This window comes from Syngnathus floridae, chromosome 5 (assembly GCF_059516105.1).
Source record: "Syngnathus floridae isolate MCC-2025c chromosome 5, RoL_Sflo_1.0, whole genome shotgun sequence".
Lineage (NCBI taxonomy): Eukaryota > Metazoa > Chordata > Actinopteri > Syngnathiformes > Syngnathidae > Syngnathus > Syngnathus floridae.
The window spans coordinates 7,259,564-7,276,504 of NC_142417.1; the positions used below are offsets into that span (position 1 = coordinate 7,259,564).

General features: G+C 40.0%; 1 protein-coding gene across 11 annotated transcripts in view; it reads right to left on the reverse strand.

Moving 5' to 3' along the window:
• Positions 1 to 16,941, reverse strand: part of grid2 (glutamate receptor, ionotropic, delta 2) — a 260,165-nt gene that overhangs the window by 18,832 nt on the left and 224,392 nt on the right. For all 11 annotated transcript variants that reach the window (XR_015858677.1, XR_015858676.1, XR_015858675.1 and 8 more), the window contains one exon: positions 5,041 to 5,207. Coding sequence is in view for 8 of the 11 variants with exons in the window: in XM_088376626.1 (XP_088232752.1) it covers positions 5,041 to 5,207 (167 nt within the window). In the remaining 3 variants the exon portion in view is untranslated. The remainder of the gene's footprint in view (positions 1 to 5,040; positions 5,208 to 16,941) is intronic.

The window sequence follows — 16,941 nt, forward strand, 5'->3', positions numbered from 1 at the left end:
ACGGTAAAATGAGTCAAAATATCTGTTAGTGGCAGTGAACTGCATCATTTTGTTGATTTGTCCAGCACAGCAGCGGGTCTGTATGTTCTCATCAAGAGCGGCAAGATCAATTAATAAAAAGAGGCTCATCTTATTCAAACATTTTGCTTGTTTTTTGGGGATAAAAGCTGGAAGAACAAAGCTGAAGCACAGCCGCACGTCAATAGACGTCAAGACATTCAGCAGATTTAGCTTTTGATCAAGATTCATTTCTGGTGCCAAATGTTACTCACTCTAATGACCATACTTGTATGAAGACATGTTATGGTGGCAAAACATGCTGAGCTCAACGTTACAATCACACTGCGTTCAGAGTGAGTGTTTAAAATGATTTTGAAGATGGATGATTCTAGCTGACCCAGACATATTAGACACAGCAGAGAACAATGATGATTAAATATTAATCAGCAATACGATGAAAAAACGACTCCTAGCACACATTGAAAGTACAAATATAGTTCCATCCATCACCAGAATAAAGTTTGGGCTTTCTTTGTTATTTCTCTTGGTACAGTTAAAAATAATTCAAAATAATGGAGGAATAAGTGAAACTTTTTTTTTTATATAGGCGTGTTAAAAAACGCAATATGTTAGCCTTTTTAAATATAGTGTTGCTAACAATATCTTTTTTATTCATCTGCGCCCAAAATAATTTAGCTGGCACGACACTTCCCCTTCAATTATTTAAATGAAAGCAACCTCCAAAATATTCCAAAAAATGTCTCTTGCAGCAAAAGTACATTATTATTATTTTTTTTGTGGTATCAATGGAACGGTTACTTCAACCATTGCTTGTGTTACCGTCAATGGCAACAGATTAGACTATTTTTTTTAAAAAGATCTCAAGATACAGGACAACATACATCGAGGAAGCGATTGTATTTTTTTGGTTCCGCTGCATAAGAAGGCATGAATAGCACAAAGAGCACTACAGGATTAAGGACACAAAAGGAAACCAGGACAGAGAAAACAAGACTATCCTACTGTGATCCCGCAGTGCCGGTCACGGAGTCGCCACACTCCCGTTTGCAAGCGGAAGCCTTACAAGAGGGGGATGAAAGGTCTTTGGTCCCTTAAGCAAACTTAGAAAAGCTCGCTAATTCCAATGAGTGTTGGGAGGATTCTGTGCGTTCGCTAAGTTTTCAATTAGGCCTCATTAAGGTGGAGCGTGTGGGTGAAGCGGAGCAGATCATCAAAGCTGGAACAGGATAAACAACACAGTCAAGTCAAATGTTCATTAACCGTCATTAACACGTTGAGCATGTGAGAGAGGGAGACCTTGGCGTCATGAATAGGGAATAATAAAGATTTAATGAATTCACAAAGTGTGTGGGCTGCACTTGACTGATCGATTGCCAGCGACAGCGACAAACATTACATTCCATATGTTAGACATGCGACGACTGCGGAGGCCGTTTACAAGCATTCTGCCGGGACCCAAAACGCGAGATTTACTCGGACAAAAGCAGTTTTATGTGCACTTCAACGATGCATTTTATTTTATCTATATTGTGGCTACTTTACAGAATAAACTCAGATGCTTATTGAGTTTTTCTTCAAGGTCGGCAATAACAAAACTTTCACAAGTCGGTTTATCGATAGATTTTTAAACTGTAATGTATTTCTGACAAATTTATTGCCCTGGGCGCCGCTTGCCAGAATACTAAAAGCATTGAAAAAACAGTTTGTAAGCGACATACACGGCTAACTTTGTTTTCATTGGTCCCTGCAGCACTTTAATGTAATCTGAGGAGAATTTTGAGGGGGAGAAATTGTTTAGACACAAGCAACACTAGTTTAACCTCAATTTATTGTTTGGGTAAGATATGAAAAGAAAATAAGTAAGCTGTCAACAGAACAATGAAAAAAGCAAGCTTGGCTGGCTTAAAATGTAAATTCAGAGAAACCTCACTAAGGTCATTAAATGCAGAAAGACAGTTACGTTTTCAGCAAGCGGCAGGATGAACGAGCAGAACAAAGACGCCATTCGTGGGTCTTTGTTTAATGTTTCTGCAGTAGGTTGGATCCCAATTTATATTAAAAGTAAAACAAGAATCATGAATAATACCATTGTCAGTAATGTGTGAAAGAATAAGGAAGAGAAGTACTAAATGTTCTTTTAGCAGAAGAATTAATCATACTATAGGATTTTATATAAAGTATATAAGAGTACACACACACACACACACACACACAAATTTAGACACCCCCCCCATTGTTTCCTCTCAGGGCTTCAAACCAACTTGTGTGTAGCTGTCAGTTGAAATTAGCAGACTACCGGTATCCCTTTCCACTAGACTTTTTCTGACTCTAGCAAATCTGCAGGCTGTCTGCATCCATCAGAAAAACACACACAGACAAAAACACAAAGTCAGTCGCTGCATTTGTTCTCTTGCTGCAGCAAACACGCCCAGACGGAGGCGCTTCACCTGACCTCTAACAATGGCTTCTTCTTCACAACAAAGTGGTTGAAAATGAGGATGTTAGAGGAGGCTGTCTATTTCTAAAGACAATGGCCTCCTCTTTCTCTCTCTCTAAAGTGTCAGAGACAATCAGTCCGTCCTCATCCCTAAAAATACCTCCAGGGATCTGCAGGCAGTCACTGAGAGAAAGGAAGTTAAATAAGATGACAAACATACACAAGCAAAATGCACTGTGCCTTTTGAGGTATAGCGTACTTTTGTTTTTCTTACTGATTGCTATTATCTATTAATTTTAGGAATATAAACTCATGAGGGCATCTTTTGGCCGTTAAGATCTCTTTGACAAAAATACATTTTGATTCAACATAAGGAAGCTTTTCAAAGAAATTCAACTTTAAATACTTGATTAAAGTTATATATTAGCAATGGACAACATGAATATATGATCACTCAAATGTGAAATAAGCAACAATACTGCTAAACTGAAGTGGATCCAGTAGTGATCCTTGCCCAATACCTTTCGATACATTGAAAGGGATTATTGATCTGGATCACTCAAGAACTTCAATTGACAGAATCCTTAATTGGCTGGAAAGAAATGTCTTTGACAAAAATGTATTCTGTTTGCTATTGTTGTTGTCCTTGCTATTTGTTAAATATAAACAAACAGAAGAGGCAAGCAATGAGTGGCACAAACCATAAAAGTGCAGCTTTTTCTCTACAAAGAATGCGTGTTGTCAGAATTTGAATGCTACAGGCAAATGTTGGCCTTTTATAAAATATGTCGCATTTTGTGTGCATGTGTTTGTGTTTAAACTCTCATATGCACATTTGTACTTTGCCTCACCCCTTCCAATATTCCTTCTTAGTTCTGTACTGAAACCACTACTAAAGTGCATTTAACATAATAAATATTTAACTCTTATCTCAACTTTTCATTCTCGCTAAGCATGCACCAGGCGTGTGAAGGCTAATGAGTGGTGTTGAACAATAGATCTGTTCACACAATTAAACTGCAGTGTGGTTTGTATGGTCGAAACCAATTGCATATATGGCCTTCGACAGTAATTACCATCTTGTTGATAGAGATAGTGAGCAACATATTAATTCTGCTCGGAAACACTCGTAAAGAAAAAGTCGCTCTCAGAATGTTTGCTTTGACAATTCCATTGAAAAACGGACTTATAATTTATAGAAATTGAATAGAGCCACGACAGAGCAACGTTGATCACACACAGGCTTCTATATTTTCCCTCTTCTTGGAAAGATCCCTGGGCACATTCATTAAAAGAGGAAAGCTGTGCTATAAAGACACGAGTACTCCATACGCAGGCCACCAAGAAACCCTTGAATTTATACGACTGCAGCTGCAATGCGGGGGCTGCGAGGCATCTACGGACCTACAAGGAAACAGCCAAGGCACAATTTACCACCGGATCGGTAAAAAAATAATAATAACGTGGTTTGAGACGATTGTTGCTGCAAATGAATTCACTGTAGGCATCATCGCAGTAGATATATATGTGTTAAATAATCATATAGTTGAATCTAAATAATGACATAAGCACGAGAGCATGTTTTGATAAATGGACAAATATGTAACCAGGGAGATACGCGTGTTCAACTCATGCATGCAAGTATATTTTTGATGGAGTCACATTCAAATGAGAAAGGAACATCTCAGGAGGGGACATTCATAATAAATGAAATGATGTGGCCTGCTTTAACATTGTGGAGTTGACTTACTAGAGTTTCATATTTTAAGATGAGTCACGACACTTTGATGTCGTGTTTTGGCCACGTGTAACAGGGACGACTATTTATTTATTTTGATGTAAGGCCAACATGGTGGTGGTAACAGTTTGTTCTTAAGGATAAATTTTTCCGTGCGCACCTAGAAATGAAAAAAAAAAACATTTGTAGTATTATTGTGTGTCTTGAGACACCAAAATGCATAACAAATGTTATGTTGCTAAGGGAAACTGGCAGGCTAAAAAAAGAAAAAAGAAAAAGGCATAATTTACGAATTATTGTCAATTTTGATGTCACTGCCTAGTGTGACGTATGTAGCATTATTTAACTGGGTCATCTGCACCTGATTGCCAAGTTTCATGTGTTTATGAATGAATCATATTGGGTATTTGTCAAAATCGGATATATGGATTAAAAATTGGATATACATATTAAATCATGATTGGGCACTCAAAGACTTCTCAAAGACTGACAGAGTGCAATCTGCCTCTAGGAAGATATACAGAGCACACAATTTATTCTGCTATTAGTTGTCGTCTGGACTAAAGAGACGATTTTCAAGCATCCCCGAAGGCAGAATTTTATCAAAGTGTACATTTTTTATTTTGTCAAACTGAATTTAAAGTGATGATTGAAAACCTGTATGACCTTTCGACAAGGAAAGAATAAACATGAGAATTCATCTCGGGAAAGTTATTCGTTTTTACAGACAGCTAGCTTTGCAAGCAGGGCAGCTGCACTTGTGATGTGGAAATACATACATTTGCATGTCAATTGTGTCTTTTAAGAGCAAACAATGATGCCACCTTGAGGGACCGGCTCCTACCTCTGGGAGAAAATGTCTCTGTAGGGACTGCCGTGCTGCATGGCAATGCCGTAGCCGCGATCCGGCGCATTGCTGCCCACCGTGTAGAAGGAGCAGTCCTCGTCGTTGTTGGCAACGTACTCCAGCACCGCCGCATCCCACACAAAGCCAAAGCGGCCGTACTTCACCTGGAACAAAACGTTAACGGCATCAAGACATGGGACATTCTTTGAATGATTGAAACATTTCTGTAGATCAGATAAATCGGGGACTGCACGCATATTCCAGATGGCCGCCAAGGACTAATTCATCACAGACAATATTTCATAAGCACGCCGCAGCAAGGTTATTTTTCTCTTCTGAGATAGCAAATTTAAATGGAAAAACAACTTTGCTGCTTATCGTTCCCTCTCGACTCTAAATGCGGGAGTGTTATTGGCTTACTGGCTCATTTTATCCCTCCTTTGTGGGGTACTTGTAAAGTGCTACCTCCACGGCTGAATCTTTGGACCAACAAAACCTGCCTCAAATATCGTACAAATTATGCATGGCATCCAGTTCCACTTTTTTCCAAAATCTTTTGAGTGGATTGTTATTGAACGCTAAGAGCAAGCCTGCTCTTGTGTCATAATTCACAATCAGCATCTGTTCCATAATAGCCAAAGTTCGCACAGTCTTACGGTAACAATAAGCACACCTAATGTTTATGCAGAGAAATAAAAAGTAAAGAAACCAACAACTCAGCGATGACACTTGGATAACTTTTTCCTCCAAACACCTTTATTTTCACTTGGTGTGTCATAAAGTTTAATGGTACTTTATGAAATTTTCAAAGCCTCTCTGTCTTTGCTGAGTGCATGTGTTTCACCTCAGTCGGCCTACGCACGCTGACTGATACCTGCGAACCGACAACCACCTATGATTGGATAATTTCACAGTTCGTAGTCCTGTGAAGTCGGCGTGTGTGTTTAGCGGTTCGAGTGTGTGCGTGCAATCATTCAGTGCGAGGCTTCAGAATGTATTTTGTTCAACTCTTTACAGCTTTTCAACCAAACTCCAAAAGTTTTTTTTTTTTTACTTTTAAGAATGAATTCCTGACTTTCCAGTATTGTTTTACAATTAGAAGAATATTAGCAATATATTAGCAATAGCAGCAAATTACACACGTTCAGTACCTAATTGTCTAACTTATTCACATAATGCAAACGTATTTGGTTTCTTGTTTTCTGTTCCAAAAATGTCTCACGTTTATTTACAATTTTTTTGACCTTGGCGGTGTTGGTTGTCTGTGCTCAACTTTCCCTTTTTTTCATAGCTCACAATTTTCAGAGAGCAGACTTGAGAATAAAAGCTTTTCACTGGATCCATTAAATAGCTGCAAGGTTGCAACATTCATTGTGATGCTTTGGAGATTAACTCATTATTTTACACTGATAAACTTTATTTTCTACTTGCCAATGTGTCTACAGGTACTTTTATGACCTGAACAACAACGGATAGGAGAGGCTCTTGTCCTTGAATCACAAACACATAGCAGCAGGGATGTTGATGACAGAAGAACATGTGTGTTCCTGTGGAATTTCTTATCATGCAGGTTGAACTGAATCGTTAGCCCAGACCTGAGTTTTTACATCATGCCACAAAGTGCTTAAAAAAAAAAAGTGCAAAACACCCATGATCTCTTCCAGACTGAATAAATGACATAACCTGTAATTTTGCCAGCATCTGCTCTATGCCGCATCTTTGACTGAGGCCACTTAAGAAGGATTATCACAAGCCTGCCGGCATGTTTGTGTTGATGACTGAAGTACTTAAGTCATGATCAGAACCGATTTGAAGTTCGCTGAGTGGGAACTCTACCATGAAACCAAAGCAGGTTACACATGTACTGACAATTAGGCTTAATTCGAGCTGTCAGTCACCACATTAAAATGCCAACGAGAAGGCTTTACAACTTCATTGTGAAGTTCAGATAATGATATACTGCTTCACACAGGTCAGCTTTGGAACTGCATTTAGTTTGGGGGAGGAGACTTGATGGTGGTGATGTTAAAAAAATCAAACCATGAGGAGTCCAATGACCTGGAACATGTAGCGGTTCAAATAAAATGAAATGCAGAGAATTGGACTCAGAGGTTATAGTAATCCCACTTCAATCAAACAAAAACACCTTAAAAATAGCTTTTATGAAGACTAACCCGCAATGTGCTCTCATTAAGTGTGTTGGGTGCAAACATTTTACAATTTTAAACCATGCCTGGAGTATACAGCAACATTTTTAATCAAATGGATGCCCAAATTTGTATTTGTGTAAGGCCATACTGTTTGCGCTTAGTACCATCTTGGGAGCTTTTAGTACTTTTATTGTGTGGGCATAAGAAACCCGTTGACTTTTGCCTCGAGTGAACTCTGTGCTAAAAGTGTTGACTCTGAGGTCTTTGCTGTAGCATGTCTAAAGTTGTGCCGAGGTAAACTTGGTCGAAAGTCCCTCAAAGCGCAACAACACGGCTCCCAGCAGCCCGACAACACACCTACACATCACTCCTAACCGTAGCATCAGACCTTATTTGTTTGCCTCTCACAATTGACACCCTGCTAAGATCCATAATCACAGAATTGAAGGCACCTCGGTGTTTTGCTTATATTTCCATTACTTGTGTCACTCTTAATTTTGATCCTCTCCACCTGGGGAGTAGAGTAAATTAACACAATCATGTTTTCATCTTGTTTTTTTACATAGAATGTGTCTTGTTTTTTCCCTTTTGCGGAGGCGCTCATTTTACCCAAAAATGGACAATGACGGTTGGGTTAGTTTTGCTGCAGGTTGCTGTTGCACGGTACTGAAATACAGTTTATAAAAGTAGTGGCAAAGTTATGAGGTTAAAAAATGAAATAGCAGTAGAAGGAAAAAAAAAAGTGATTTTAATGAACTGCGGGCCTCGAGTCGATATTTTTTAGTGGGTGCCCAACAAAGAGTTAACTTGTATCTCGAATGTCTACTTTAGCTTTGTGTCTGTTTACATGTCATCTTGCATCAGTCTTCTATGACTTTGAATCGTGTGATTCAGAGAAATAAGAGCAAAGTAGGCATGAGACTCTCGTGGAGTAAAAAGAAAAGAGCAACTGCCTGCAGATACACTCGCATCTTCATATCTTCACATCTTAGGCCACACAAGCCCAAAAAAAAAAAAGACGACTCCAGCCTCGCTCGCAAATAATTGCAACTTGTGCTGATTTCTTTTCAAACAACTTTCGCAGCTACTGTTTTGGATCCAAAAGCACACAGTGCAAGATCAAACGTCTTCTTTCTACCTCCGAGCATCTTCCTAACCTCCTCTCTCCGGATCGCCGCCGCATCCCGCTGACTCTGCTGCTGCTTTTGTTTCATTCTCATTTGAACAAATCAAGGGATTACTGATTCCTCCCCGGTCGAATATTCTGTCAGGATTCCAGAAACATGTGCAGGCATTTGAATAAAAATTACATTAGGGGCAAGCAAAATCGATCAAGGCGCAGCAGAGACACGCCATGTGTCCCTTCGTGAGTCTCAGAGCCACCATGTCTGGAGATCAATTTTGTATTTGCCTTTGCTGTCAATCATCCTCCCCACCACGATTGGCTCTGTTTTGGTATCTTGTTTATTGGTGACTTTTCCGATGCAGACCGCTATACTGTATATGTGTGATAGTAAGATTGGCTGACACTCAGCTGTGTGCTTCCAATTGTCATTTCCTCATATTGTGCAATTGAGCTCCGCATGCGTACTGGAAAGCAGGTGGCACTCAATTTCAAATGTGAAAATGCATAAATAGTTTTACAGTAGATTTCCCTGCGCCCTCATATTTGCTGTTAGTGGCAGATGCAATAATATTCCACTTCAGTCCTGAAGGTAGTGTTCATTATAGCATGGTTTACCACACAGAAGAAGTGACAAAGAAGTTGCAAATTAATTTTTGGTACTTGAAGTAATGTTTTAGGTGACAAACTTTACGTTGGTAGTGGTAACAATTTTAAAAAAGTTAATCCAAGCAATAAGCATCAGCTACTTGTAGCGTAGTGTAGGCTAATGACAGCTTTGCGTGCAGGTGGCATCAATCCTCTGGAGGAGTTCTGTCCGACTGCTCGCTCCAGTTGGCGCCGGCCCCCTGAGATTGCAATCTGACAACTTCTTCATTGCTTTTCAGTCTTTTTTTTTTCTTGGCTTTGTTGTTTAATTACCCTCGGCTGTCTTCAATGTTTCTTTGGGAAGCGTGGGAAAGTAATAAAATACAAATAAATAGATTAATACATACCCCATTGTCACACCATATGCAAATGTTTGTTCAGACTTCCGTTAAGCCGATGAGAGATATGATACTGGAAGTGAGGAGTAATTGGAGACAGATGTGGGAGACAGATCATCCGCCATGGATCAGTGAGCCAAAACCAAGATGCCACCCTTAATAGGATGCGGCAAGAAAACCATTAATTTTCTATTTTCTTTTCATCTTCCTTTTGTTGGATTATACTTCATTATTTATGTGTTGCTTGCCTCCACAAAGATCACATTGCTGCATTTTATTTGGCATCTGAAATCTTAATTGGTTCTTTTGCACGTGTATAAGAGTGCGCGCTAAAGGGTCAGGTTTCTTGCACGTCTGCCTTGTTGGCATCCTGTTGCCTGGCAACAGGAGACCTCAAAGTTCATCAAGAAACCAATCAGCCAACTAACTAACCAATAGGGATATTGCCCTTTTTCAAAATGCTTTTGTTACACACATTTAATTCACTATTAGTGGAGCACATTAAAATAAAAACTTAAGGGAACATATACTGTATTTTCTGGACTATAAGGCGCACCTAAAAACCTAAAATTTTCTCAAAAGCCAACAGTGCGCCTTATAGTCCGGTGCGCCTTATATATGGACCAAATTCCTAAATTTAAACTGGCCCGAAGCATTGTGTCATGAAATCAATCATAAGTGGCCCGCTGAAGACTATGAATCATGAATCAAAAAGACTATGGATCATTATTTTGTGATTATAAAGTAATTTGTTGTGTCTGAAGTTGAAATAAAAAAGATAAACTGGAGAATGATTTGATTTGGATTAAAAATCTGACATGATGCATTAATGGTGCGCCTTATATAAGTTTTAAAATGGGACATTCATTGAAGGTACGCCCTATAGTCCGGTGCGCCTTATAGTCCGGAAAATACGTTAGTTGTATTATGAAAAATGTTTTTTTGAATTGCTTGTATACAACTGTAGTAAGTACGCATACATGTGGAAGGCACAGTGAAGACATTCGATTTTCTTTTCACTGTGATATAATGTAGTTGAAGAGCGGAGCAGGGTGATGAGACGGATTTGTCCTTCCATTCTGCCATCAATCGTCAATTTTCAAACACGCAAAGCCATTCTTCCTCCAACGACGCAGCTCGCCAGCCCCGCCTACTCAGTCAGCCATTCACACAGGCTCCACACAAAGAAGCAAAAGTGAATTGTGTCTGTCACCTCGCCGCTCCCAACACACAGGGCCAGCGAGCGACTTCAAGGTCATTGTAGATTACAGAGCTGCTGGACCTCTCAGAGCGAATGACATCGGACTGAAAGAAACTGCGGGGAAAAAAAAAAAAAGTGTCTTGAAGTTTTTGCTGAGTGTCAGAAAGATGAGCAGTGAATTAAAATGTCGACTTTGTGTCTCTCGCTCCAGTGTCACTCAAGCGTATCTCTGCTGCTGATCATTTCGTTCCTAATGGAATAAGTTGTCCTTTAATAGTTGCCAAACTGTGCCACATCATATTTCGCAAGACGGCGAACTTACGTTAATTGCGGCCGAGTGCACTCCACTCCAAATATGTACAATATATTCAATGTCCTCAAACTGCCCTTTTTTCTGTTGTAAAATCGAACAAATCGATGTCTAACGATGATTTTGTCGCTCTTTAATTGTCAGTCTGTCATGTTTTTGTCACTGATAGATGGTGGACACTCATGGAAATTCCCACTGCTTTGCCGGAATGACGCCAATTCACTTCACATGTGCCCTTTGGCAAGGTAGTGAACTTCTAACTCATTGGGAGGCGCTCTAATTTTTTGCAGAGCACCCTCAATCTCTCCAGTGGAATACATTCTGTAATGTTTGTTTTTGTTGGCCCTTGTGTAGTCAATAAGAGAGTGGAATACAATTCATTCCGCCTTCAGGGACTCATAAAGTTTTTTTTCCTTCTTCTGCTTCCTCGACTTTGAATCCATAATATCCACCCATGCGGGCTTTTTAAAGCCCTCCAGAAATAAAAGAGAGGGCTGTTAGCTGTAGCTTAAGGCTTCGCGGGTGGAATAAAACATTGATGTGGGTGCAATGTTCCGCACACATTGTTTCTAGAACACGCCAATGAGTCATGACCTCTATGAGACCTCTCACAACCCAACACACACATGCGCGCGCACACCCACGGACGCACACACACACTGTATGGACCTGTCAAGTGGCGAGGGAGCGTTTAATTTGCAAAGCCCGCCGGTCCTCATCACATGGTTGGTGACTAGCCTCAATGGCACACCTGTCACCCGACAGCGCATGCACTCTTGCTGGGTGTTGTTAACATTCCTATCTGGTCCGAGCTGGACTACGAAACCCAGTTCATGGGTCTCTTGTAACATGATTAATCCTGTGATTTTACCCCGTGGCTGACTGCTACGGTGAAACCTCATTCATCATGATGGATAAATTCCAGACCCACTCAGGATAGGTGAAAATATAGAAAATATATATAGCCACCCCAAAGATTACAAACATTTAAACTTTATAAAACACACTTTAAATGGATTGTAAATGTATTTGAATACAAATTCCAAGCAACCGGATACAAAAATACTCTCAGGATTATAGTTACATTATTTTTTTGTCTTTTTCATCTTTGTCCATCGTTCAGTAAATAGCTATCAGGTGTCTGGCGGGATACACTGTTTTTTTTTATTTTAATTATTTAATGTAATTTAATTATTTCTTATTTTAAGTTCTGTGGTGATACCTCACAATCATTCTTAACCCCTTTATTTCCTTTTTGTTTGCATATAAAAAAAAACATTATGCCTTATTTTTTCCCCCCCTAACATAGTAATCTGATATCATTTTATGGATTTGAGATTTGAAAGTCTTTGATGGATTGCTTGTCTTGTGTTGCCGTTGATAGCATCAGCTTTCTATGCGGCAGAAAGGAGAACATTAAATCATAAAATTGAAAGCCCGTATCGGAAATTCACATGCAGTCGGGGTTACTTAAGTGCATTTGTGAGCTGAAGATGTCGTTCTATTGCTTCACGTTTTCACTTTTATTGAAGGTGGGTAAGCGGAACGGCTGAGGTGGATCACGCAAGATTTTGGCTGGCCCGTGATGTTGGCGTGCCTCTGTGCGTAGAGGAGCAATGAAAATGCAAATCATCTTGGACCGCATTGACTTGTTGAGTCCAAATGGGCCAATAAGAAGCTGGGCGAGGTGATTTGGAAGCACTTTGATAGTGTTTGCAATCCAACTGGGCTGCGTGCCTGTGTATAAAAGGTCACGACTCCTCTCTGTGAAATGTGTCTTCCAATTGAGTAGTGAACTTTAAGGATTGGTGTTTCTCAGGGGGGGAGGCTGAAATGGCACTGGGTAGAGCTCAGACAATGCTGCTAAACAATCGTTTCAAAATAACAATTGACTGGAAAGCGTCATAGATAGCCACGCTTGCAAACTGCATTTTTATTATTCGCAAATTCATCTAGTCATGTTTCCTTTTTTCTCGTTACGCACAATAGCGTGAGTATTAAAAAATCAACACGCATATTACAAATTGCCACATTTCACCAAAGATGTCTGACTGCATGATGATCATCTTAAGCTATTTACTGACAGAAGGATTAATCGGAGTTCTTTTCCAGCTCAAGTAACTTTTGACGGCTCGTGTAATATTTCTCATTTCAAGTTCAAAGCTTTATTCTGATGTCTTTGCAGAAGGGTTTATGAGGACTCAAGCTGTCATCACAGACTTTAGGCAGTTTTTGCAATCATTTTGGCTCTCTATGCGGTTTTTAGTTTAACTGCTATCCATCACCATTTTGATATTCAGACAGATTATGGGTTAAAAGAAACCATTCTAATTTTATTCAACATTAACGGAATTTACAACGAAATTTTCCACAATCAGTCACAATATCTACTACACGAGAGGAACAAAACCAGACGATTAGTCCACTTTAAAATTTAAACATACATGTTCAAAGCCTGAAATCTTTTGAGAATAAAGTGAATTTTCCTCTAAATAAATGATCGTACTACTGAAAAATATAAGGTTAATAATGTCACAATATTTAGAAAGTAATATTATAAGAGAATAATTATTATATCCCTACCCATTCCTAAAAAATTTGCTATGAAAATATCTGTAATGGTATTTTTTATTTTATTATCAGAATTTCAGGTATAAAGCATCTTGCAGTGTTATCTATAAAAAACACAAAAAACATAGGTGAAAAAGTATGGCCATCCCTAATAATTTGCGCTGAATTTCCCAGCTTTGCCTTGTACTTTCCAGACACACCCATCGAGTGCGAGTCACATTATGGATCACTTTAGCAATCATTTTTCTAGTAGTGTTCCTTCATTATGACGTTCCTTTTTATCTTTATCAAACTTTTTTTTTGTAAGCGTCAGACTACCTCACACTCCCCTCAGCCCGGCCCGGCTAGCCGACGCCCTCCTCGGCTTCGTATGATCTATGGCTGTATCAGTTTTTTTCCAAAAAGTCCATTAGTAGCTGGCAGCGGGCCGTTACCTCCTCCACGGACACAGATAAAGACGCCTGGCGTGGATGCCCTGTGAGCCACGAGGAAATGAGAGGACAGAGAGCGAGTGGCCAAGCGAAAGATGGATGCACTGCAGGAACACCTCGACTGCCGTGGCTCGGAGCCCAGCAGCCAGAAAAGAGAGGAGTGGTAAATGGGAAGATGATGAAAACAAAAGAGAGATGACAGCACAAAGGAGGAGAGAAGGCTTTGCGAAAGTGAAGACAAATGAAGGCACAAGACAGACTTTGTGTCGGATATTGTCCCAAAAGAAATTCCCTCCTCCATTCTTCTTTTTCATACTTTTTATCTCGGGAATTAAGATAGCTATCTAATGCTTCGCTTTCGGTCAGGCTGGCGGATTTCTTATCTTACAGTCGAGGCCATCGGGTCGCAAATTAATCCTGTTGTCAAACATGGCCAATGTGGCTCATTGTGTCGTCTATTGGACTAATTGCATTGCTGCGTGCTGCCTCATTTCACCCCCTAAGACAAACCAAGTGTGTAATCTCCCACGCTTTGCCAAATAGAGAGAAATAATACATGTTCTACATGTTTTGGACCAACAGCTGACATGAAAAAAGAAAAAAAAACAATTATATACAAGATTTAAATTAAAAAAAAAGTTCCCGAGGATGCAGCTGCAATATTATGAGGAAAATTAATTTTTGTATAAAAAGATATATATTTGGGCATGCAGCACATAGGCAATGGAAGGAGTCTCTCTGTTAAATGAATCGTGTTGATGGAGGGCAACGGCTGGTTAGAAGCTTTGGCTGAGGGCCACTTTTACAAGCGTTGAGCATTAAGTGAGGCCATTGCAGGTTTATAGACGCCATCAAATATTCTGTGATTTCATCTCTTAAAACGGTGTGGAAAAAAACCCTATGAGGACTGATAGATGTGCTGTGTGTATTTCTAATCAAAACAGAAAAATACTAAAAATACCTTTTGCCTATGGTGATAAGCCGGTCTGCACAAAAGTTTCTGAGAGTAAAAGAAAGAAACACTGTTGTAGAAATTCTTTTGCAGAGAAGATACGCTGCATTTTCTCCCTTTCTGACTGCGTCTCGCTCCCTTTCTCATAATTGTAATAAATCATAGCAACATACATGTCACATACAGGCAAGTATCCGCCGAGGACCACCCTGCTTTTCCACCACTTGTGCGTTATCTCGGCCAGGCTATAATGATAAGCAAAGCCTTTTATAGAAAAATACAATAACAGCAAAGTTGTAGTCATTGAAAATACACACGCATGCACGCACACACGCACACACACACACAATTCCAAGCACAGTTAATTAATTACATTGACTGTAAGAGATGTTCTTGCTAGATCCTGTAATTATTACAAATGTAAGAGGTATAGTGTTGGAGAGTAGAATATAGGCAAGAGGCAGTGGAAACAAATGACAAATAAGCCGAAAAGGAGGATGCGCTAAATAGGACTAGCTGGAAAACTAGCAAATTGGGCAGGATGAGCAAATGCAATTCATGTAAAATGTGCTACGTTGAGGAGACCCTAGGGAGAGTATTTCTGCGTTTAGTAGCATTTTGCGGGTGCTTTCAAAAGAAGGGCAAGACATCAATTCGTCCAGCCGTCGAGAGAGACAAAGAGAGACAGAGAGAAAGAGAGATGGAGAGAAAGAGAGTGAGGTTGTCATGTGACTGATAAGATAAAATAACTTTGGCTGTCTTGACTCAGGAATGAGTTAAAATCCAGAGTTGCTCCAAATCCAAAAAGCATCCTTAATAAACAGATTTCCGTCTTTTCCTTTCTAATGCTTTTGTTTATTTTAAACAGCAAACAGTATCCCTTACTGGTGTAGTGATTCCATCCCATCTCCAGCAGTGAAGTGTTGGTTTCTCACCCCCCCGCCCCCTTGAGTCTCCCTTTTCTGACAAATCACCGTCTTATTCGATAATCCCTCATCAATATTTACAATCTGCCACTTTTTCAATAGCAAGACTCGCCTCTTGCTCCTTTTCGTTTGCCTTTTTGCCCGAATCTCAATTTCAACACAGGAACGTAGTCATGGCACGCACATAAGCAGAGGATTGTAACAGCGGGGAAATATGTTTGCTGTTTGGGCTCGTTGGGCGGAATTCTAATGAGCTATCACACTCTGCAGGAAACGGAGCTTTCTCTCACTCTGATTTCTCTTTTTTTTCTTCTATGTCTTCCATCTGCCGACAGGGTGATTTGCACTTGTAGAAAGTAGAAATGCCAAAAAGGCATTTGGTTTTAGCCGAGGCTGAATTATTGCCGAGGATATTGTGCATGGTCGTAATCGGGAGCGGTGACGGATGTATATCAAGGATGCTTTCTGTGGCGAGTTCACTGCCGTCTAATAAAACGCACTGCAAACAATATAAATAAGATGCTAATTTTCATAAATCGAATGAGAGTCGTCGTTTCGGATGCAAGTTGAGAAGCGTCAGACATCCTTAGAAAAAAAAAAGCCTTTTTCCATTCTCTGCTACTGTCACGGCAACACAGATGGCCGCCATGCGGCATAACCTTGGCAACTCGGACCGACGGCTCGTTGGCAGGAGGCCGCTTTTAAAAGGATGGTGACAGTGATACGAGCGAGACAGGCGTATTCATGCCGGCCACTGACACACAAACGCTGCTTGACGGCTGTGATGCTGATGCTGAGAGGCTCGGCCAAGAGGAGGCCGAGGAATGCTTTTATTTGTCCACCTCTCTGGGATTGAATTTAACACCATTACTGGTTTACAGTGTAACCTTGTTTAATGCTATCGGTGAAAATATATGCTGCAGATGATGTTTAAAAAAAAAAATAGCTTGTTTGATTTTGTATTCATGACCTGTGATGGACTGGCAAAGTGTTTTATGTTATTGATATACTTTATTGATAAAATTAGTTGCCTGTCCGTGTGAATTGTCTGTAGGTGTCCAAAGATTGACCCATGATCAGTCTTGGGTGGAACCGACCATTCATCCAAAGTCAGCTGGGAAAAGTTCCAGCGCACCCACGACACTGATGAGAACCGGCCATCCAGAAAATGGATGAATCACTTTATCAGGTATATTTAATGAAGTGTCCAGTGTTTATTACTTATAGCACAATCATGTTAATTCAACT